The sequence below is a fragment of the Amaranthus tricolor genome, chromosome 16 (assembly GCF_026212465.1).
Source record: "Amaranthus tricolor cultivar Red isolate AtriRed21 chromosome 16, ASM2621246v1, whole genome shotgun sequence".
Taxonomy (NCBI): Eukaryota; Viridiplantae; Streptophyta; class Magnoliopsida; order Caryophyllales; family Amaranthaceae; genus Amaranthus; species Amaranthus tricolor.
The window spans coordinates 8,129,931-8,155,225 of record NC_080062.1 but is presented as its reverse complement, the minus strand read 5'-3'; the positions used below and the strand labels follow the sequence as shown (position 1 = coordinate 8,155,225).

The 25,295-nt window shown below is 32.7% G+C and overlaps 1 protein-coding gene across 1 annotated transcript; it reads right to left on the bottom strand.

The window, feature by feature from the left end:
* Positions 1-12,749: 12,749 nt before the first annotated feature.
* On the bottom strand, positions 12,750-24,931 carry LOC130802822 (chorismate mutase 2-like). Its single transcript, XM_057666908.1, has 6 exons — positions 24,741-24,931; positions 16,462-16,657; positions 14,477-14,566; positions 14,084-14,227; positions 13,544-13,636; positions 12,750-13,081 (listed from the first exon to the last, which is right to left on the bottom strand). The coding sequence occupies exons 1-6, from the start codon at positions 24,869-24,871 to the stop codon at positions 12,851-12,853; spliced, it is 885 nt and encodes a 294-aa protein (XP_057522891.1). The 5' UTR covers positions 24,872-24,931; the 3' UTR covers positions 12,750-12,850.
* Positions 24,932-25,295: the final 364 nt, after the last annotated feature.

Sequence of the window (25,295 nt, the reverse complement as noted above, 5' to 3'; positions counted from 1 at the left end):
TTAGACGAATATGAGGAGGACAACTCATGGAGGACTTGGGCTTGTGATACCACATACACCGAAGACGGAGAGTTTGAGAAGGGTATGATGTTTGATAGCAAGGAAGCATTGTTGAAAGCTATCAAAGTGTATCATATTCGCAGAAATGTGGAGTACAGAACGGAGACCTCGAACCAAACTGTCCTTACCTTTAAGTGTAAGCGGGGTTGTTCGTGGAGACTTAGGGCTACGTTTGATTCTTATTTATCTTCATGGTGTATTGTACGTATAAGGGTAAGTATGGTTCTTGTGTATTGGGTAGTGACACTGTTTCGGCTTGACACATTTACCTGACATCTTCTATCATTAACAATGTCATTAGAAATTGTGTTGCTAAAGACCCATCCATTAAGGTATCTGTCGTACGGCAGATGGTTAAAGATCTTTTGGTGTGGATGTGAATTATAAGCGAGCGTGGTGTGCAAAGCAACAAGCCTTGTTGTCCATTTACGGGACCTAGGAAGGTTCTTACTCACGCCTTCCACGCTTTTTAGAAGCTTTGTAACATTCCAACCCGGGGTTAGTACTTGAGTGGTATTTTAAGGAGGACAATGACACGGGTGTATATGTGAGACCTAATATTAGGACCTTCCAACCACTAGTGGAAAAAAACATATCAGCTGTGTGACATTTGCTGCGGTTTTTAACAAACGCAGCATTAAATAGCATAAAAAATTTAGGAAAAAAAAAATAAAGACTAAATGCTGCGGGCATCAAGAAACCGCAGCAAATAAGTTGTTATCTGCTACGGTTTAATGTGGCCAGCAGCAATTAATTTCTTATATGCTGCAGTTTTTTTTGGCCCGCAGCAAATAGTCTATTTTATGCTACGGTTCTTCTAAGGCCGCAGCAACTGCTAATTTAAAAACCGCCTATTAACGTTCCATTCTTCATAAACCTATAGTATATTGTTTCATAAACCCACGAGAACCCACGCACGAATAGTTTCCCTCCATTGTTCAAGCTTCTTCTTCTTCTTCAAGCTTTAATTTTTCTTCAAACCCACAAAATTTCGACATCTTCGTGCATTTCTTCTTGCTTGCTTGCTACTGTTCGATCATCTTCGCCCATTTCTTCTTCTTCCTCCACTGTTCCTATTGTCATCAAACGACCCACGAAAAAATTTGCTTTAAACCCACGAAAAAAATTTCCTTCTTCTTCTATTGTCTTCATTCTGCTTCTTCTTCATTTGCTTTAAAAACCCACGACAAAGTTCAAGGTATTTCGGTTTTATTTGGTTTTTATTTTTTGTTTTCTTTTTTCTTTTGAAAAATGGTTACAATCACTAATTTTGTTTTTCTTGTTTCATTGTAGGTCACATTGTAGCTATTCTTCATTTAGATACACAAGGTAATTTCTTTTGATACCAATTTTCATTGTTTTTAAAATTTTTAAGGTTAAATGATGTTGTTTATTATTTATAATTTAAATGTGATTTTATTTAGAATGTATTAGTTGTTAATATTACATTTGTCCAAGTTTATATTATTAGTATGTTGATTATTTTGTTTTATATGCATGAATATTAATATGAATGTTAATCAATTAGTTGTCCAAACTTATGAATGTGATTTTATTTTTATTGTTTTTATATGATGTTAGTATTAGTTGTTAGTATGAATGTTAATAATGGTTATTAGAATAAATATAATTTGAATAATTTAAAAAAAGTTGTATTATTATTAGGGTTAATTAGGGTTAAAACAATGTTGTTATTAGAATATACATATTTTTTGAACAATTTATAGTTTATGAAGGTTGATTATTGTAAATTAGGGTTAAATGAATGACTATTACTTAAATTTGTGGTTAAATTAAGGTTAAGTATATATGTTAAAAAGTTGTTATTAATTTTGTTTTGAATTAATTAATCACCCTAATTAGGATGACAAAAGATCGTTCTTGGATGTATGGAAGCATTGAATCGTTAGAATTTATTGATAGCGTATTAGAATTTTGTAGTATTGCGGTTGAACATCAAGTTAGAACGGGGGGAGTTGGTTTTTATTGCCCATGTGTCACTTGTGGCAATGTATCAACTGGCATCACATCGCTCGTTGGGATGGTAGACTGGAGCTGCTGGCACAAGGTGCGCCGTTTGATGTTCATGGCGCACCTACTACACCAGACTACATGCCGTGGTTCCTCTCCATCACGCGTCGATGGATGACACCACGTGCCATCTTCGCAGCAGCACATTACGCACCTACTGCGCCTACGATGACCCAATTTATAAGTCTTCATTTGCATTTATATGATTAATTTCCCGATTACATAATATAATGTTACATTAACTAAATATTAATTGCAGGCACAAGGTGCGGTAGCAGTGATGCAGTACAGCCACCAGGAGCCGGTGAGGGAGATTGCGCATGGCATGCTTGTCGGCTCGCAGTTCCAGCACTTCATACCGGAAGTCGCTGCAGAGTCCTCACCGATACCGCCCATATGCACGTCTCATCTTCTGCTTATAAGTATCCTTTGGAGGAGATGGCCCATTCATACCCTGTTGACGTTGCGGGGACCTCGCAGACTGGGCCATCACAGTACCAGTCCCCTCCACTGCCAAAGCGACACCCGAACGCCTCTTACTACCGTAGGAGGCGTAGGAGACCAACTCAGTTGCATAGGGTAGATAAGGGTCGCGAGCGTTAACGTTTAACTTTTGTGTATTTGGATCGACTATGTGTGTGTGTGTGTGTGTGTGTATATATATATGTTTATTTAGTTGTATATTTCAAACATTTGTATATATTTTGTTGTATATATATGTTTAATTACTTTATCACAGCCTCCAAGCTTTCACTTACGAATGATCGGAGGTTTGGTGATGAATCATACCGCTTGAAACATATATTGACTTATAATTACTTATTCTAATGTCTGTAATGCAAATACAACAAATAACAACTCAAAAATTAGCAAAAAAAAATATGTATAGTTACTAACTGCGAACAGCTATTTTGTCATGTATGGCTGTTCGCAGTTATTAACTGCGAACAGCTCCAAACCACAGGTTTAGAATTTTCACATTTACTTTTGGAATATTTTTGATACTTAGATTATTTGGTTCATTTTTTTTATTTTTTCACTTATTGATTTCAAATTTTCGAAAGTTAGTACGGCATAGATAGAGATGGGTCACAGTTAGTAGCAATGATCCATCAATGGACTGTTGTAAAATGACTATAACTTAGTGCTTGGATGTTACTTTTAAGGCGTATAATATATTGTTAAAATGTTCTTCAGTTCTTCTTTCGATTGACACTAGTCTCATACCATTCTGAATAGTATAACAAATTTTATGACTAAAACAATAATTCAATGAACACATGTTAAATTTTACCTCCAAATATTTCGACGTTTGGATCTTTTAGTTCATATTTTTCTTTCCTTGATCAAACCGCCACTTGAAGTGGCGGTTTTGTAGCAGTACAAAACAGCAGCTTCGAGCATTTGTTCACTGCATTTCATTTTCCTCTTTGCTTCTTGCTGCCGGTATTACTTTAAAAAAAAAAAATTCTTCACTCTCATTTACTTCAAATTTACAACTCCTGTCATTCAACTAAACTAATCAACTACATTCTCATCTTCTCCTTGTGTACTACTTCATTTTCATCCTGATTTAAGGTATGAATAAAACCCTAATTTTTTTTCAATATGCAAATTGTTTTTTTGTTCATTATTGTTTTCAATTGAAGTTATAAATACGTTGATTGTTTGTTAAATTCTCTTGTTTTCATGATTTAAGCTTACATTTTACACATTTGTAGTTGAATTTTAGGATTTGGTTTGTATGCATATAAAGTGTTTGATGAAATGCTTCAATGAAAGTTTATTACTTTGTAGGGTTAGTTCAATGGTTTTAGTAAATATTCATGGTATTTTTAGCTTTTATATTTGAAATAAAGCTTCTAATAAGTGTTCTAATATCTTAATATCACAAATTCTTGTATTCAAATTTACACTACTCTTACTCACAATCAACAATTAAGTGTATGTGACATCACATTGAAAAATATGTTTATATTTGCAGAATATGGATCATTATCCCGTTATAGTGTATTGGGGAGGGGAAGTAAGTTATACTGGATCGGATGTTGGGTATAATGGAGGATTAAATACAGTGATGTTTATCCATCATCAAAATACGACTTTTGAGGTGTTTGTTAGCAAAGTCTATGATGTAATTGGTAGTGATCGCAACTCTTTTATGTTAAAAATGGAGATGAAATACCCGATGACTGGGAAAAATGTGTTAGTCCCGATTAAAAATGATGAAAGCATAAGTGCTCTTGCTTATGCGGCATCACAAGCCCCTGGAACGACAATGGAGGTTTATGTTGAATTGGTTGCAAATTTGGATAATGCAAGGGAAGGCATGACTAGCATGGAACTTCCAGAATCAGGTCCTATTGTACGCCATGATACATTCACAGAAATGTTAAGTAACCCAAATTACGTTAATGAGCACTTGGATGAGTTTACCTCTCCAACTCATTCACGTGGCATTGGTGGTGGTGTAATGAACACCTTTTCTACGAGTCACTTGGGTAGGCTTAATGCGAACGAGGTTGACTCTTAGATCAGGAGGATGAGCATATTGATTCTGATTCAGAAGAGGATGATGAAAGAACAGAAGCCCTAGATGCAGCGATTAGAGATGGTGCTCCATCTCAAGATTGGCTTAGAATTGATGAGGTTGATCAAAGATTGATTGATGCATAGATGACCTGAAACGATAACAACTCCATGAATGAAAATAGAGACTTTAGGATAGGGCAAGAGTTTAGCTCCTTAGACCACCTTAAGAAGAATGTTAAAGCATGGGCGATTTCTAACAATAGAAACTTCCGTGTAATTGAGTCGGAGCCTTCAAAGTACGTTATCCAATGCACTAATGCGGAGGATATAGGTTGTGAATGGAGGATACGAACTATTATGACCGCAACGGGATCATTTAAGATTGTGCGATATAAGGGTCATAATCAAGATTGCTCAGTACATTACAGTGATGACCATCCCCTCCTTACTTCTGAATTTGTTGCTGATCTTGTCGTGGATAAGATCAGAGTTGATCCAGCGTTTAAGGTGAAGTCAATCGTTAATTTTGTAAACAATAAATACAGATTTGTTATAACATATAAGAGAGCTTGGTTGGCCAAAAATAAGGCTATAACAAAAGTATTTGGGGATTGGGATAAGTCCTTTGAGGAGCTTCCAAGGTGCCTGCAGGCGTTAATGCAATCTAATCCAGGAACAGTGGTGCAATGGGAAGTCCAACCGACAATGGATCCTACCAGAGTGATGTTTAAGCGAATTTTTTGGGCTTTCGGACCATCCATTAAGTGTTTTCCCCACTGTCGTCCCCTTATTTCTATAGATGGTACACATTTGTACGGAAAGTACAGAGGCACACTTGTGATTGCTATGGCTATAGATGCAAATTCTCAGTTGTTCCCACTTGCCTTTGCCGTTGTGGAGGGAGAGAGCAAGGACACATGGAGTTGGTTCTTGGATTGTATAAGGCATTATGTCACTAAGAGAGACGGCTTATGTGTTATATCTGATCGTCACAAGGGAATTTCGCATGCAATGAATAGAGTTGGAAAAGGTTGGGAAGAGCCATTTGCATTCCATCGGTTTTGTAAACGTCATCTAGCTTTGAACGTGCATAAGAAGTTCAAAAACATAGCAGTCAAAAACTTATTGGGAAAAGCTTCTGAACAGACAAAGATTCGGAAATATAATTTCTACATGAATCGCCTTAAAGAGTTTAATGAGAACGCGTATAAGTACTTAGTGGATGGTTCTATTCCTGAGCGCTAATGGACTTTGATTCATGACGTTGGGCATCGATATGGAGTGAAAACTACAAACATGTCTGAAGCGTTCAACGGCGTTATGAAGGGGGCCAGGTCACTCCCAATCACTTCATTGGTTAGGATGACATTCTTCCGGGTTAACGAATACTATGCCACAAGGAGGGATTTTGGGAGAAACAGATTAGACAATGGACATGTGTATGCCAAGAAACCAACTGATATGATTGATAAGAATGCTGAAAAAGCACGCTTTCATTATGTTAGGATATATGACACAGTGCGTGGGATATTTGAGGTCACCACTGGTTGTGGCAACAGGATAGCCGGAAAAGGTGGAAAATCCTACATGGTTGACCTCACAGCAACATCATGCTCCTGTTAGAAACCAACCATCTTCAAGTTACCGTGCTCACATGTTCTTGCAATATGTCGAGCTCGTAACATATCATACGATGCTTTTGTGGACCCTTCATTTTGAACAACAAAATACGTATCGACATATAAGAAGACTTTCATACCTGTTCCAGATATGTTCACCTGCGATCCTTGGAACGGTCCTATAGTTGTTCCAGATCCCTCAACGAAGCGTGGAAAGGGTCGTCCGCGATCAACTCGTATACGGAACGAAATGGATGCACCGTTGACGTGTCCTCGTAACACGTGTAGCTTTTTATAACACTTATGTATGTTTTTTTAATATTTTGTTATAACATGTTGAGTCTGATAATATTTATATGATTTTTATAACACTTATGTATGTAACAGTGATCATGGCGATGCCGGGTCTAGTTGATCCATCAGTGCTTACGCTTCAGGCGACACACAGGAGCGTAGCTGCATAAGAGGGCACCACTGCGCAATTGGTTACTCGTCAGCACTACCAGGCGAGTATGTTACAATGGGAGGTGGATGACAGAGTATTAGAGGTAGTCGAATTAACTGGTTTCAGATACATTCACAGGTTGTTGGGCGGGGGCTTAGAGCTCAATCGAGATCATTGCATTGGTGGAGAGGTGGAGGCCGGAGACTCATACCTTCCACCTCACAGTTGGCGAGGCAACGATCACGTTGCAAGATGTGGCAGTTATAATGAGACTGCCCATTGAAGGACAAGCAGTGATAGGTCATGGAGAGGGAAATTGGCCAGCATTAGTTCATGAGCTACTAGGGGTTTGGCCTGAAAACCCTCAAGACCCCACACAGCCGAAGATCATCGTTAGATCATCATTGAAGCTGACTTGGCTCCGAGAGCATTTTAGCGCGCTAGAGGATGATGCGGATGATGTGACGGTTGATAGACATGCGCGAGCTTACATCTTGTACCTGTTTGGATGCATCTTGTTTCCAGACAAGAGCGGCGACTCGGTACAGTTGATCTATCTCCCTCTGCTGGGAGACTTGGAGCGCGTAGATGAGTACAGTTGGGGAAGTGCTATCCTAGCGTATCTGTATCGTAACTTATGTCGAGCATCTCGTAAGGGTGCCAAGGACATTGGTGGCTGCTTGATGTTGTTACAGATATAGTCATGGGAGCACATTCATATAGGGAGGCCCATTATTCGGACGATTCGACCCGATGGGCAAAATGATCAGAAAGATGACGCGGATGATTTTGAACCGGTGTTAGGTTCACAGCATTGGCGCGGGACTGATGCTTTAGCAGTAGGTAGGCATGGCCACGGTCCGGGTTGGTCCAGTTCCATCCGATTCCGGTTCCACCCGGTTCCGGTTCCATTTGGAACCTGTCGCGACCGGTTCCGGTTCCGGTTCCGGGTGGTTCCAAACGCTTCCTTGGCGGTTCCGGCGGTTCCAACTCACGGGACGGGCGGGTCGGACCATCGGTTCCATTTTTATTTTTTCTTTAAATATTTATATAATAAAAAATACTATAATATTGCGGACGTACCTTTGATGATTACTTGATTATTAGCGAAATTCATTGCTTGTCAAGTTGTCATCGTTATTAAAATATTTACTAAAAAGAATGAAAAAAATAAATTAATAAGAAACGAATCAATGATAATGTCGATAAAGATGATTAATAAAAAAAGAGGGAGAAAATGGACTTGAACCTAGTACCCAAAGGAATACTAAGCTGCCTACGTATCCCGAAGGAATCAAAGCCCACGTAGTTCTTTGTCATACCTTTTATTTATAGTTGTTGAATGTTGATTTATCGTTGTCCGATTGATCCTATTGGTCTTCGTCATCATCATCTGGTTGGTTAGATGCTTCCGCTGACTCTCCTCCTAACGATGATGCAGATGTATCCATCATCATCCATGGATCATCATCGTCGTCTTGATCATCATCGTTCCTTAGTCCTTGTGTTCGAATCTCCGCTTGATCTCAATCTTTCTTGCAAACACATATTTGAATACTATGTGGAGCAAGACGAGATCTCTTTTCGTCCAAAACTCTTCTACCTGCACTAAAAGCAGACTCCGACGCAATTGTTGACGCGGAAATTGCAAGGATATCCTTTGCAATTCTCGATAAAATGGGAAATTTTACAGATTTTTCTTTCCACCACTCTAAAATATTATAGCTACCTTGGTCTATTTCAAAGTGGTGTTTAAGATAACTATCTAATTCTAAATATGAGGTGGAGGAAGAAGAAGATGATCCTACAAAACTATCATCTTGACTCATTATATTAGCTATTACCAAATTATAATAAGAGGGACGTGCCGAAACGCTAACACGCCTAGATGTATCGCTTTTTGGGTTATATATACTAGCGTAATAATCATAGAGTTCTGCTAAATAATTTTTACATGTTCCTTCATAATTATGTACATCAGTAGGCGGGCGATCTAACGATTGGTAGTAAAATCCTATTACTTTAGTAAGGACCTCAGTTTTAAAACATGGGTCTAAAATGGTTGCAATTCCATAAATATAAGGAAAATCGGTAAAATATGTCTTCCATTTTTCCATCATATCTGCAAGAATCGGCTTCAAATATGGGTTAGTATCATCATGCGTATATTTAAGAAGATGATAAAAAATAGTAATACACTCACTTATTACTAAGTGAACGTTCGGTTCATAAACATATGAAAAAATCTTAGTCGCGTGGTCATACGCTTCTAATATTTTATGTACACCTATAGCTAATTCCCAAGTGTCATCAGCTATATAACTATCTGTACACTCACTATACAGTTGTGTTATAACTGGACGATAAGCAATCGCCTTTCTTAATAAATCGTTGGTTGAGCCCCAACGTGTAGGAGTATCTAATGACCAATACACTTTTTTAAGTTGATATTGGTTACATAATTGTTTATATCGTCTCTTTATCTTTCCAATCCTAAGCCACTTCACTATATCTCTAATTGGTTCTAATAAATCGCTTAATTGTTTTATACCTGCTTGGCAAGATAAGTTAACTATATGCGCACAACAACGTATGTGTAATAAGCTACCCCAAGGATAAAACTAAAAGCAGGTTCGTTATACAAAAGTTCTATACATTTAATGTTCGCGGTTGCATTATCAGTTGAACAACAAAATATCTTATCTAATAAGTTCCATTCTCTACATATCTCTACTAATCTATATTTTATGTTTTCACCGGTATGTCTTTCTGGCATTGTCTCAAAAGCAATTATTCTTTTTTGAATAATCCAATTTTGATCTATCCAATGTGCTGTTACACACATATAAGATTCTAAATGTGGGGGAGCAGACCAAATGTCAGTTGTTATGCTAACCCTACCATTAAAAGATTTAAACATTTCAACTAATTCATAGCGCATTGATTCATATAATTTAATTGTGCGTCTTTTAAGAGTGCTCCTAGGGATTGCTCTATATTGTGGTTGCAAAGTTTTTCTAGCGAAACGCTCGTGTGCCCTACTTTCACGTGGTTAAAAGGCAATTCATCACAAATTACATACCGAGAAAATTCATCAATCATATTATTACGATTATATCTAAAAGGCATACCTGTGCTGGGAATGTCCCACTGTGTCTGTCGGCTTCCACTTGTGGTCCCGCTGCCGCTTGCTGCATGAGTTTCTTTTGTGATTCCATGCTTCTTTGCCAAATGTTTGTTAAAAGATCCCGTACCACCACCTAACACGTATTCACAAAACACAATAAATAAATTTTTATAAAATATGAATATATAATGTATGTATAAAAAACTTAAAAAGTATTTACTTCTGGAGAAACTGTATGAAACTAAGGGCTTTACTCCTTGACTTTCACAAATTTGATAAGTGCATAAGAAAATATCTGGATTCTCGGTTGGTTCTTTTGTGAAATACGACCACACATGTGAAACAGCTCTACCACTAGGAGGTGGCATTGCCGGAAAAGGTTGTCTTACTGGTTCATCTTCATCTAAATAAATAATTTAAAATCATAAAACTATAATTAAATAAATAAATAATTTAAAATTTAATTAATTTGAAGAATAAAATTATAAAACTAACCGATAGTTTGGAAATTGAATCGTTTACCACGAGCTTGTCTTTGTTGTTGTTGTTCTCCTTGTTCTTCATGTGATCTTGTTGATGACTATCGAGATATATGTATCCCAATAGGGGTCGTTGGTTCCTCTTCTTGTTCTTCTTCTTGTATTTCTCTTTCCACTTCTTCTGCATAATTTTGTAATTCTGGGTCGTACCCTTATGGATAATTTGGTTCATAATTATAATTACTAATGGAAGGTGTTGTTGATGCCGACGGAGTAGAAGTGGCCTTTCTTTTGGAGGAGCTGGAACCTCCCAATGATTTTGCTACTTTAGTAACTTTTTTTGAGGCTTTTTTCAAAAATGAAGACATGATTGATAATATTGAAATAATAATAGAATTAAGAAATAAATAATTAATTAATAGACTAATTATGTAATTAACTAAATTAAGAAATAATTAAAAGACTAATTATGTAATTAAGAGAATAATTACGTAATTAAGAGAATAATTACGTAATTAAGTAATTAAGTAGAGAGAGTAAGTAGAGAGAGTAGGAGAAAAGATGAGTTGTGAATGAAAATGATTGAAAGTGGTGGGTATTTATAGAAAAATTCCAACGGCTATAAACGGCTAGTTTCCAACGGCTCTTTTCACGGTTCCATGGAACCGGTGGGCCGGTTCACCTGGACCGGTCCCGGTTCCGGTTCCGGTTCCGTGGAACCGTTGGACCGGTTCACCCGGACCGGTTCCGGTTCCAAACCGCGGATTTTAGGTTCGGTTCATGAATTTTTTTTTCCGGCGGTTTCACGGTTCCGACAACTTTTTTTCCAGCGGTTTCACGGTTCCGCGGTTCGGAACCTGTCGCAAGCGGTTCGGTTCCGGGTAACCCGCCTCGTGGCCATGCCTAGCAGTAGGGTAGCAACACTCAATTCACTATTCAAATTCATAATTTCACTATTTTATGATACATGAAAATGATAAACAATGTTTATTTGTTTGCAGCTGGCTTCGCGTACATCTTTCGAGATCCCACTCCCCACATACTCTCGTCTACTACAGAGACGCACTTGATCGACAACGAGACGAGCAGATTATTAACATTTACTATTTTTATTAGTTATGAATAAATTGTATATATTACTGAGCATATTCATTTCTATTACAACTGACATGACAGCCTTACACAGCGGCTAAGACGGACGCTCTGCCGCACATATGTACATCGGGCCACGAGATTTGGAAATCGCGTTGTCCACTTATTTGCTTTGACATCGTCGAGCTACATCTCCCGGATCATGTCATGCGTCAATTCGGTTTGGAGCAGGTCATTCCGCAAGCTTGTGACACCCAACCTAAACTACATGCGATCGATCGGAGGACTGGGGACAAGAACTACCTCGTACGACATAGATCGCATGTAGATGCGTGGAATGACCGAGCATCTAGATTGGTTCGAGGAGATAACTTCACAGGTCATAGCTCTACTAGGTACATGAGTTGGTACAGGCGTATCTCCATATTACGCCTAACGAACACCACATTTGCGTAGCCAGGATCACATTACCATCCGACATCTACGTTACTGGTACGTCTTCTTTCAACACTCATAACATATAGTAATAGTTTTTAGTGACTTGACGTGGCGGTTTACCAGGGACCAAACCGCTACATGAGATGGCGGTTTGCCTTGACTAAACCGCCACTTCATGTGGCGGTTTAATGCTTAAGGCAAACCGCCATCTCAAGTGGCGGTTTTGTTTGAAAAATAAAAATTAAAAAAAAAACAAATTTCCACGTGGACGGTATTGTGGGAAATACTTTCCCACATAATGCAAAGTGGGAATTATTTTTTTTAGGCAATATTATGGGAAAAGTCTCGGTAGAGAGACCCTTACTTTTAGTATGTACTAATTTTAAACGAAATTTTTTTTATTATATTATTGAAAGGGGCTTAAAAATTAAAAATTAAAAAAAAAATTGTTGTCCTATAATGAAAACTTTGGTTAACTAAAGCATGATTTAAGACATCTTTGTAATATTATTTTCTATCAAACCAAACAAAAAATAAAAAACTAATGATTAATTGCATTTTCAAAGAAAAATGTCCTCCACCTAACCAAAACACATAATATGTGTGAAACTAATTTTTTTTTCATGTATGAAAGGGTCTCATCGTAAGGCATGTCTTAAATTTTGGTTCAATAGTTCAATAATAGAAACTTTTAGCTTATGGGCTTCTTGTTTTGAGGTCATTTCATCGTGAAACAGTTTCATACAGAACGGGCTGAATTTTTTTATGTGATGGTGATCATATACATATATTGCTAATTAATACTCTAGAGATTTCATGGTTTATATATATATATATATATATATATATATATATATATATATATATATATATATATATATATATATATATATATATGAAATCACAAAATGATAACACAATTTCACTACAAGACAACTTATGCATATTTTTTAAATTAATTATTTAATTTCCAATCAATTGCATGAATTAATGAAGCATTAGGCTTTAATAATACAATTAAATTCAATTATGAATCTAAACGTCTAAGAAGGTATTCAATTTCAACATCTTTAGTGAGAGGAATAACCCATTCACCATAAAGGTTGGATACTAATGAAGGATCCACCTTCAACACATTATTATTGGTCTCATTAAGTGTTACTTCCTGTCCATATACCCTTGCTTTCTTCTCAACCCTTTGCTTCACCATTTCTTCCACTTTCTCATCTGTCAATAATTTTGTCAAACTATTCTTGTCCTGAAAACAAAGATAACAAAATTTACAACAAAGATACATGACAAAACTAGATTATAAGGCCTGTTTTTGAGTAGATTTGTCAAATAGATCAGGTTGGGACGGATTCAGATTCTGATCATATATAAACAGGTCATAGATTTAACAACAAAGATACATGAAAAAAATAAATTAATTTTAAGGTCTGTTTTGAGTCGATTCAATCTAATCCAGTTCAATGATAGAGTATTATACTTTTTCCGTTCTGAAATACTCACACCCAATTGTTACATGTTATAAAGAAAATGTCATTATTAATAGCAAGTATAATGAAACGGAAAAAGTATAACATAACAGAAGCTTTTTTTTGAATTGATTTATTAAAATAGTATTAGAAACCAACATGACCAAAGTTACGAGCTCGCAATCTAACTTTGTCCAAAGAACTTTCATATAAGGAGGCATGGTATGTTATGACTAACTAACCTTTGCGCGGATGGCATTACTATATGCTTCAGTGTCGTTCCTGAATTTTGCTTCAGCTACATATTTTCCGAAATGTATCCTCCTTGATATGGCCTAAAAGATCATAAATAGTCCTAAATCAAAATCATGTTAAAGAAATAGCAGCCTATCTTTGTTACATGTTAAAGGCTTGATCATATTTTCTTGACTAAATCATCTCTTACTATTCGTTTAGTTATCAGTACTAACTAATGGTAATAAAAATGATTTGTAATGTAAATTTTATAATTTTTATTATGTCATTTCTATGGTAAGGAAAGATAGATCATAAAAAGTTTTCTTTTATAATTTTCCGTTACCACTTAATACCACATTTTCAAATGGTAATGTATTAGAATTAATGTCGTAAAGAAAATGAGATTATTAAAAAAGCATAAGCATAAGCATAATCATTAGAATTATCAAGAGATATATTCTTACCAAAAGTAAACTAATTTTTCATTATGTTTTCCTAATTTAATTACAAATACCAAACTGGCCATAAGAGTTTTAATTACCAACCTGTAAGCACACAAGATCAGAAGCCACAGATAGTGCATAGTTTCCATGATCACCACTAGGAGCCAATTTTGGTAGAAATTGGTTAACATAAAAGTCCAAAATGTTCTTAGTCACGCTAACAGATGCAGCAGCAGCAGGCAAATCCTGTCATTATATTGATGTTAGCAAAGGTAAAAAAGTTAAGCTTTTGACATGTGCAAGTGCAAGGTCTCCGACTAGACGACTATTGCACGAATTTAAAAGTCTCAAATATTAGTTTACGTCAATTACAAAAAATGTAAAAAAAACCTTACCAAAACTTAATTGTGATCTTTTACTCCACCCCTGACGATATTTAACACAATAAAAATGCCTTATACTAATTGTGTAAAAGACCTGGTCAATGTAGATTACCTGTGAACAATTTTGAGGGCGTTGTGCTAATGAAGGCGGTAAGTGATCAAGAAAAAATGGAACTTCTTCCGGACTCTGGTATCTGCCTCCCTGAAAATACAAGAATATTACATCACCTAATGCACTAAAATATTTCCTTCATATGTCACTGCTATTTTAATAAGAGTGAGGAATGACTTAGTTGTTAAGAGGTCGAATCCAGAATACTAATATATGTTGGGGCGGAGTAAAGATTATAGGGGTCCTATTTATTTTTGAATGTTTAGAAAATTAAGGCCCTTCATCAACCATTAATGATAAAATGGAAACCGAAAATTTAACGCATGTAGGTTTGGAACCTCTTACCAACAATATCATAGGTAAGCTACGTCGCCAACTAAATTATGCTTGACTGATAAATTACAAAGAGTTTATTAATATATGAGACACTGTTTTCTAGGGGACGTAAGTGGTTGGATGCCTTGAATGGGTTTAGAACCACCCCTGAATATATGGTGGATTAAAAGTGTGCTGAACAACCTCAAATTTTATTCTTCTGTGTTATTATATGTTAATAATAGTAGGGTTTTCTTTTAATCAAATGACATGATTGATGGGCGAAGCAGACCTAAGATTAGATTCCCCTAATTGTTAAGAGCGGCTCTCCTTAATCTAATATTGATGCTTGGTGAACAAGGGCGAAGCGAAAGCTTTAAGCGAGGAGGGGTCAAAAATTTTATGTCAAAAGACTCTAAAATGGAAGAAAAAACTTTTACAAGTTAGAAATTAGGTCGATATGTCTGGGTAATAATTTTCGATCAAATCAACTAAATGGGTTAGATTCTGATTAAAAGGTGACGTATTCATAAACAGTCCGAATTGAAACTGACCAAAATTAATCTGTTTGCCAAAGTTATTTCTATGTCACACTTAATTAACCATATTTCGATTCTAAATATGAAAACCTTTAAGTAAAATGTTGCGAATAAGTAAAACAGACGAGTATTTAAAATATAAAAGTACTTAATTACTAATTTCATTAACAAACAAATTAGAAGTATTTGTTAGCTTTTATCTTATTTAAAAAAGGACTTGAAACATCATAATTAAATTGAAACTTCATCTAATTACAAGACAGAATGAATAGATTTGGATGATTGCTAGAAGCAAAGTACTAAACCGTTGCTTGATTAACCAGACAAGTTTTACAATAATCAAGCATCTGTTTGAAACTAGTGGGTCCTACTAAACTCACTTTCCCTTTCACACAAAATCCCTACCAAAAAACACAAATTAAAATCTTGTAAGTAAGTATTAAGAATAATGTAGGTAAATATTTAAGATCTTAAAAATTGACATTAAAAATATAATAAGTAAGCATTATAAATAATATAAATTGACAATAAACATGCGATAAATAGACATTAATTTTTAATAAGCCGGGCTAATTAGAAAATCAATCTCCCCCAACAGAAAAAAAAACAAAAAAACAATTGTTTAAGTGAACCACTAAAGTATCGTGATCTCTAATTCAGAATTCCCACCAAACAAGATTTAATTAAATTAATAAAAACAAATTCAAATAAAAAGACTAATAAGTTCAGATTTTGTTCAAAACATAAACGGTAAAATTCAACGATTAACATTTAATTATTACCAAATACTTTTAAGTTTGATATTTTCAGCTCCTAAACAAGTCAGCAATTACCGCCAGCTATAGACGGATAATTACTTAAATTCAAAATAAAAACAATAATACGTGTAAATATTTCTTAGGTAGATGAGTTAGTTAGTATATTGTTTCCAAAATGTAATCAGTGTTATACTTAGACTCGTTTAAGAATTTGTGTTTTAATGATTTTGAATTATTGATATCATTTATTTTTTTTCATGGATTTATTACTACATCAACAGTTTCATCTATATCAACAGTTTCATCCAACCGTCATTTGTCAAACAGAGTTATCAAAATAAAGAGGAAACAATAGAAATAATGAAAAACAGACCTGGGCTTGAACAGCTTCAGTACCCTTAACAAGAAACTCCATGAAAGAGCCATGGAAGGCAGGAGAAGGAGAAGGTTTATAAGCAGGGGAATTCAGAGGAAATTTAGCTCTTTCAATCAAGCTATAAATAATGGTATCTTCAAGCCCAATTAATGTCTTCCTTATTGAATCCAATGACAAATTATCAATTCCATCACTGCCCATTTGATCAACAACAAATTTAGATGATAAAAACAAGCTTAATTATTAGGAATAATATGAGAAAATATAGAGGATTTTAATGGAAGGAGATTTTTGTGGAAGAGAAATATATAGGTGAAGGAAAGGAATTAAGGCAAGTTGATGGTTGATGGTTGTAGTTGTGGTTCCCACTTTAAGTTTATAAGTATTATACACCGTTCAATTAAATTAGTAGCAAAGTAAAATGTAATGTTTTTATTTAAGAAAAATGTGGATTTTTGATAAATAAATAAAAAAAATTAAATTGTATAGATAAAATTAAGGAAAAATAGATTTTAATAATTCAACCTTTTAATTATCCGTTATAAATAATCCTAACTTTAGATTATTTTTTAATAATTCAACTTTTACCCTTAGTTTACTAGCAGCATAGTCTTTTATTTTTAAACAATTCAACATTTGTCCTTAGTTTGCTATCATTATTCCTTATTACTATGCTGACAGGAAACTAAGGGTAAAGGTTAGATTATTAAAAAATAATCCAAACGTTGTACTATTTATGGCGGATAAGTACAAGGTTGACTTATTAATATTTTCTTAAAATTAATTAGCTAAAAATCATTTAAAAATTAAATAGTAAGTGTTAAAATAAATAAATAAATAAGTAATTAATTATTATTTAAAAATTAAAATAATGTAAAATAAATAAGAAGTCTTAAAATAAATAGATCGTTTGGATATTTGTTTGGTTGTGACTTGCTAACGAATCAATTGTAAAGCGTAGTGGACACGGGCATGACTTTTAGTTGGTTTGTTTATGTGTAATGGGAATAAATATGGTCTACCATGACCAATTTTTGATCTAGAACATTTATTTATTTACTTGTAATCTTGCATTGTAATCCATATGTTAGTTACTTGTTAAGCATGTTATGGGGTGTTATTTTAATATTTTTCCAATTCCCTCTTATAGGATATTTGACAATTGGTTTTTTATTGATTTTTAATTTTTAGTCTATTATTTTAATAAATAACTAATAGATTGTAGATATTCTTTTACAAAATACATATTTTACAATTGACTTAAATATCTGACTTTTAAGTCTTGAAATTAATCTCTTAAATATTAAAATTGGTCTTTTAAATTTTAAAATTGATCTTTTAAATCTTAAAATTATCAAATTAGATGATTTAAAATGTCAATTTTAAAGCCTCAAAATTAAATTTTAAATCATAAAAATAATTTTTTATGTTTTGAAATTAATTCTAAAATTTTAAAATTATAACAAAATAATTAAACCAGCTTAATAAGATGTGTCTTGAAACTTAAACGGAAACTAAGGGGTTTTCTTACAAGCTAAGGGTCGCGACGTCATGAGAAAGCCCAAGGTGGGCCAAACGCGGCATTTGAAAATGGATTAAACTCCTTTAAGGCTGTAAATTCCGTTACTTGATCGGCTTTTGGGTCGGGTTTTATCGGGTTCGGGTATTCTCGGGTTTGGATTTTTTCAGGTACGTGGCACTTTGGATCAGGTCGATTACGTCGAGTACCTATCAGGTTAAAGACGCGTTTGAGTTGTAACAGGTCGAGTGCAAATCGAGTTCGATTAACCACATTGTCGGGTTAACATCGGTTGTGGGTTGTTCTCAAGTCGGGTGCCGGTCGGTTATGAGTCTAAAATAATCGGATTCATGTCGGGTTATAGGTAACCATCAGGTCGAGTTTCGATCGATTACAGGTCACCACACTTCGGATCTATACAGGTTGATTCCGGACGGTATTACAGTTCGGATCTATTTTTTACGGCCAAACTCCTTAATGTTGACATGATAGACAAGAGTCTAGACTCTAGACGTCCATCCAAGCCTAGGAAATTTCATGGCTAATTTTCAATTTTAGGATAGGATTATCTATCCATCAACGGCTCAATTTAAGTGTAAATAGACGGTTTTACGGTTTATGTAAAAAATTTAAATTTTAAAAATAATTTATTTAATATTTAAAATGAATGTTTAATTAATTAGTTAGACATTTAACTTAGTTTAATACTGTTTCATATTAAGATTATTTAAATGAAAATTTGTGCAATTTAAGATGCAAACTCTGGTCATTTAACTATATTGTGATTTGTTTTCCTTTTGATTAGTGTAGATACATTTACTTTTTACATAACTTTTTACGCATAATTCAAGTCATAATATATCTAAAACACATTTAATAATTAAATTACAAAAACTATATATTAAAATTTTATACATCGAAACAAATCTAACAATATCCTAAATAGATATTATTTAACTCATTTATGTCCATAAATAACATATTTAAATTTTTCTCTCTTTAAATTGAATATTTTAAATGCAATTATCTAAATAAAACAAATATAGTACTTTGTTAATGAAATGAATTGATTAAAATGGTATTAGTTGTGTGAACGTGAATGTGAACATAACTAAGAAAATTCATTTATGAGTTAGATTAAAGAAAGAATGGTTTTTTTTCGAGATTTTTCGATTTTATTCGATAAAAATAGTAAAAATTATAATGAAGAATATAATTTTTTAATTTTAATTTATAATAAAATCAATTTTTTATTAATAATAAATAATAACAATTTTAAAAAGTATATCTCGTTAGGATCCAAACAGATTATCCAACCTACTATTATAGATTATTTGACCAAAAATTAAAGATGAATTAAAATAAAACATCTCCCCCTTAACTCTCCCCCCACTACCACCTGCCCCCCTCAACGTCCCTACCGACTACTACTCCTTTTTCTTCCTCGACAAATTAAAGATGTATTTGGGGAGTACTACATGCATTTTATGAGAGTGACATGATTCGACGATCTAAGATTAGAGTAGCTGAAGTACATACTAATCTACTCTACATATTTCCTTCCTCGACAACTAATTAAAGGCATGTTCTATATCATTGTAAAACGTTGATGTTAATGTGAAATGAACTAAAGTGAATGCGTGGTTCTAACATGAATCGAAGAAACAGAACCAAACTTTAAAGATGTTTATGTGATCATGTTGATGTGAAATGAACTAAAAACAATAATAAACTATGAAGTGATCATGATGTGTTGATGTCGCGATATATGTGCATCGACAAGTATGTAAAACCTATTAGAGTATATAGTATACTCTGAAGCCTCAATATATCATCAGCTTAAGTTTTTGGTTGAGTTGGTTTCTTGACATGGTATCAGAAGCCAACGTGACAAGATGTCATGGGTTCGAATCTCAACCACCCCTCATTTAAAGTGAAGTATTCAGCCTATGTGCATCCACACTTATAGCCTAAAAGATTAAGCTGATGGTTGAGGCTCCATGATATATTATATACTTTAACAAAAACAAATAAGAGATGTGATTAGAATTAGGAGTAGCATTAAAACGTTTTTTTTTACAACAATAACATTCCATTACCACAATATCATTAAGCTGTATCTACTTAGGGTGGGGTTTGAAAGGTCTGATGAACGCAACCTTATTCTTATAGTAACTGATAGTGATAACGCTAATAAAGAGATTTTTTTCGGTTGACTCTTAATAACAAATATCACGTGTAACTTCACATAAATAAAGAATTAACATGTTTTTTTCAATTTATTAAAACTAAACTAAAATAATTTTATTAGAGCCCCATTTATTATATAATAAAAATAAGATGGCAAAATTAAATATTGAGAAAATGTTAATATATTTCAATTAATTTAACTTATTTAAGCTGAACGTAAATGAGTCGTGATGATAATGATTTTCTTATTGATAGAATAAAAATACATTAAAATTATCCTACTAATTAAAATTATTATTTTTTATAACAAATGGCTGAAAATTAATATTATTCAAATAGTTTACTATTATAGAGTTTATAAAGTTTAAATTTTCATTTATATCCATGGACTTTCGATCTCTAAACCTGAAATTAAAAAACCCCCTCAAAATCACCAAAGCCAAAAATAGAGTCCATCCTACTACTTTCAACAACAAAATAAACAATACACACAAATTGCAAAAAATATTAACATATATACACACATTGGGATCATTATCCTAGGCAAGACCTAACTTGGTTCTACATACTTAGATTACAATAATGCCACATAACATATTGACACCAAAATTACATTCACGCATTTTCCCATACATTTAAGTGTGGATGTATATATTTAATCGTAAATATTTCAAAATTATATTTGATTAAAAATTTTAAAATGTGAATGTTAAAAAATTTAGAACAAGATAAATCTTGCATATTTAATTATACAAATCAAATAAGAGAATTAAAGTGAGTAAGAAGAGTAATATACAAAAACTTATAGATAAGAGAAGTTTTTTTTTTTTTCACTAAAAAATTCAAAATCTGTATAATTACATATGAAATTATATATTTAGTGGGTTAGGCAAGCAATTTACTCGCTAACTAGTATTTTTGCCAAATTAAAATTAGAATTATTTGCGATTTTTTTTTTTTTTTTTTTTTGCGAATTATAAATACCAGTGGAAAAAATCTTATATGCCACGCAACATATGCTGCGGTTTACAAAAACGCAGCATAAAAGTAGTAGAAAAATTAGACAAAAAAAAAATAGAGTATATGTTGCGGTTCTCTAAGAACCACAGCATATAATGTGTTATATGCTGCGGTTCTCAAAGAACTGCAGCATATACTCTATATTTTTTTTGATAAAATCCCACCTTCATTCATATAGTACATTCAAAATTCACGAAAATATATTATTTGTTTTCAAAACGCGCCTTACTTCGATATTTCCTCATTTTTCTCTTCATCTTCTTCAACCTATGAAAATTTGTTGTTCTTCCTCTTCTTCTTCATCTTCAACCTTTAACTTCTTCAAAACCCACGAAAATTGTTGTTGTTGTTTTTCTTTTTTTTAGTTTTTCAAGTTTCATGGTGTTTTAGGGCTTAGTTTTTGTATGCTAGTTATGTGAATGTCACTTAGGTTTTTTGATGGTAATGGTATTTATTGTTGTCTTCATTTTTTGATGCAATGTATGTGAAGGTATGTGAAGCTATTCTTAGAAGCATACAATATGAGGGCTTTTTAAACAATCTAAGGTATAACTTCTTTAACCTTTTAGTTTTTCAAGCTTCATGGTATTTTAGGGTTTATTCAAGCTTCAACCTTTGAACATATGTTGTGAATAAGTTTGTTTTTGTGTATAAGTATGAATTTGTTTTGGATTTAATCATGGGTTGTGATTTTATGGATTGTTTTTGTTATGTGAATCTAAATTTGTAATTCTAAGTTTTGTAAACAATCTAAGTTTGTTTGTGTTATGTGAATCTAAATTTGTTTTTGTGATGGATTAAATCATGGGTTGTGTTTTTATGGATTGTTTTTGTTATGTGAATCTAAGTTTGAAATTCTAAATTTTGTAAACAATCTAAGTTTGTTTGTGTTATGTGAATAATCTAAGTTTATTTTTGTTATGGATTAAATCATGGGTTGTGCTTTTATGTATTGTTTTGGTTATGTGAATCTAAATTTGTAATTCAAAGTTTGTTTATGTCATGTGAATCTAAGTTTGTAATTCTAAGTTTGTTTTTGTTATGGATTAAATCGTGGATTGTGCTTTTATGAATTGTTTTTGTTATGTGGATTAAATCATGGGTTGTACAACGAATTTCTTGTTTTTTGATGCTAGTTATGTGAATCTCACTTGGAACGTTGGTAATTTGACTAGTTGATGGATATATGATGATAGAAGAATTATAGTATTGTGCATGTATAAGTATGAATTTTAAAGTTTAAGACATATTGAAATTGTGTTGTATTTGATTGCAAATAGTAGTAGGTTGTATAAGTATGAATTTTAAGGTTTAAGGCATATTATTTTTGTTATAATATTAAGCTTGGCATGTACAATGAATTGCTTGGTAATTTGGATGATTTTGCCTATGATTGTGGTGTATTAAGTGGTGATTTTAGAAAGAATTTTAGTATATATGATATTGAGCAATTTCATGTGTCATTTGTAATTAGTTTGAATCAGTTAATTTGATATAAGTCGCAATATCAGTTTGAGCCATATTTTTTGTGATTTGCTTAGGTTTTGTGTTTTGTTTAACTACAGTGTTAAATTTTTGTTCCTTGATATGGATCAAGTCATCAATAGGAAATGAACGACAAGCTAGATCGATGCATTTCAACCGAAGTTTTGCGTAAGGTAGTAGATTGTACATGTATATACATATATAACATTAGTTTAAATTTTTTCTATTTTGTATATATATATATATATATATATATATATATATATATATATATATATATATATATATATATATATATATATATATATATATATATATATATATATATATATATATATATATATATATATATATATATATATATATATATATATATATATATATATATATAAGTGATGATTAATTTGGATGATGATTGGTGATGATTGGGGAAATATTGAATGATTATTAGTGTAATACTTATTATGTATATAGCTATTAATATTTATTGACGAATTAATATAAAATGAAAAAAAAATGGCTTATATGCTGCGGTTCTCCTAGAACTGCAGCATAGTTCACCTAGAACCGCAGCATATAGTCTCTTATATGCTACGGTTTTGAACCGCAGCATATAATATTGTGTCATATGCTGCTATCACTAGTGCTGCGTATTAAAACCGCAACATATTACGGGGATAAAGCCGCAACATATAAGGTTTTTTCCACTAGTGCACCAAAGTTTCAGTGTCTACCATGTTCAGGTTAAATCGCATAATTCTGATCATTTTAGTGATCTGAATTACAGATTAAATGGTCAAAATTCTGTAATTTAGCCTGAACGTTATAAATATTATTACTTTGATGGTGGTTGTAATTCTTAAAAAAATAAACTATAATTCTAAAAAAATCCTAAATTTTAAAGCTACATTCCCAAATTATTCTTAGAATTATTTACTGCTCAGAAATATTCATGCCATGTGTATTTTTATGTCAAATTAGCAATTACCTCTATTAAGTTTGGGGTTTAGGTCTATAGCTAGGATTGAATATTTTTATGAGAAGTCTTGAAATACTTTAGAGTTTAAATAGTCAGTAGTCATGAAGAAAGGATATTAATTTCGTATCAAATATTGTTTACTAAAATAATAGTTAAAATATATAGTTTGTATTAGCCATTCAATTATTGATATTATTGGATATGATATATTAATTTATTAATTTAAAATGATATGAAAAGGCAAAAAAAAAGAGAATGGGAACAAAACTTAAAATTCTTATGAAAAAGTAAATATTTTTAAACTGATACAAAATCTAATTATGCGTACTTATATAATTTACAAATCCGAACTTCACTTTTTTTTTTCTTGTACAAGCTCTTTTTTTTTTTTTTTTTCTTTCTGTTTTCTGTTTTTTAAAGTTTTTCTTGTTAATTTATAGTTTGACCTCACATTAATGAACCCACATACTTAAACTCGAGAGTTGAGGAGGCTTATCATGCTAAATTATTGGTTGACTTGGTCCAACCAATAGGAAGTAGCCAATAGGCAGTTGGTAAGTAAACAAACCAATCAAGAGCACCCTCCAATTTTTAAGCTAATTAATAACTTTGTCCGTTTTATTTAATTTAAATTATTTGTCTTTTAAGATTATTTTACTAATTTTGTATCATTTTTATAATTATATATATTAGCTCATATTCTTTTAATCTTTTTTAATTTCATTCAAGCAATTTAATATCTCTTCACTTATTACATAATTGTATACCTTTTTTAGTTACAATTCATTTTCTCGTAAATGTTAAATTGCTAATTAAAAGGGACGGAATATAGTAAAAGTACATACAATATTAATAACCTATTTTATAGTCCAATATACTTTAAAATAAAAAAAATTATAATCAAAAATTTTTCAATCCCTATTTAAATTTCAAAGCATTCATCTAATTATTGGTATGATTATGCTAATGCTACCAATACTTAATCCCTTTGTGATCTTATAATTAGAGATTCGACTTCCCAACCATCGATAAATAAATTAAAGAAAAGGGAAAATAATGGGAATATTTGGTAAAGAAACATACCTATGACAATGGGAGAAGATACCATTGTTATTGTAGGAAGAAAGCAATGAACGAGCATCTCCTTTGAATACAAAAAAAGCCACCATGAATGAAAATAACAAAGCTCCTTTTTCGACGCTTTTCCATGCCATTATTGAATGTCGTTTTTTAGAGAGAGAAAGAGGGTTGAAAAGATAAGAGATTATTGAAATATGAATGAAATCGGATTTTGTATTTAAGGGTGAAGCTTCTTATATAATCTCTGATTTGAATTTTACAAATAAGCAAGGTCAATATTTTCTTGCTAATAATAAAAAGTCAAATTCCCAAATGTCAACGTTCAACCATACGGCTATTAAAATTTCATTATTTGACACTAGAAGTGTTCATTTAGATCATTGGATTTCGAATTTAATGTTTTGGGTCGGTTTGAAATCGAATTTTGTGTCCATATTATTTTTTACCTAATTGTAAATCATTTTTGAAGTCAGGTCAAATCGAGTTCGTTTACAATATCGGATAAATTTCGTATCATCGGATTTGTTTTAAACACTTCTATTTAACACCCCTATTTGA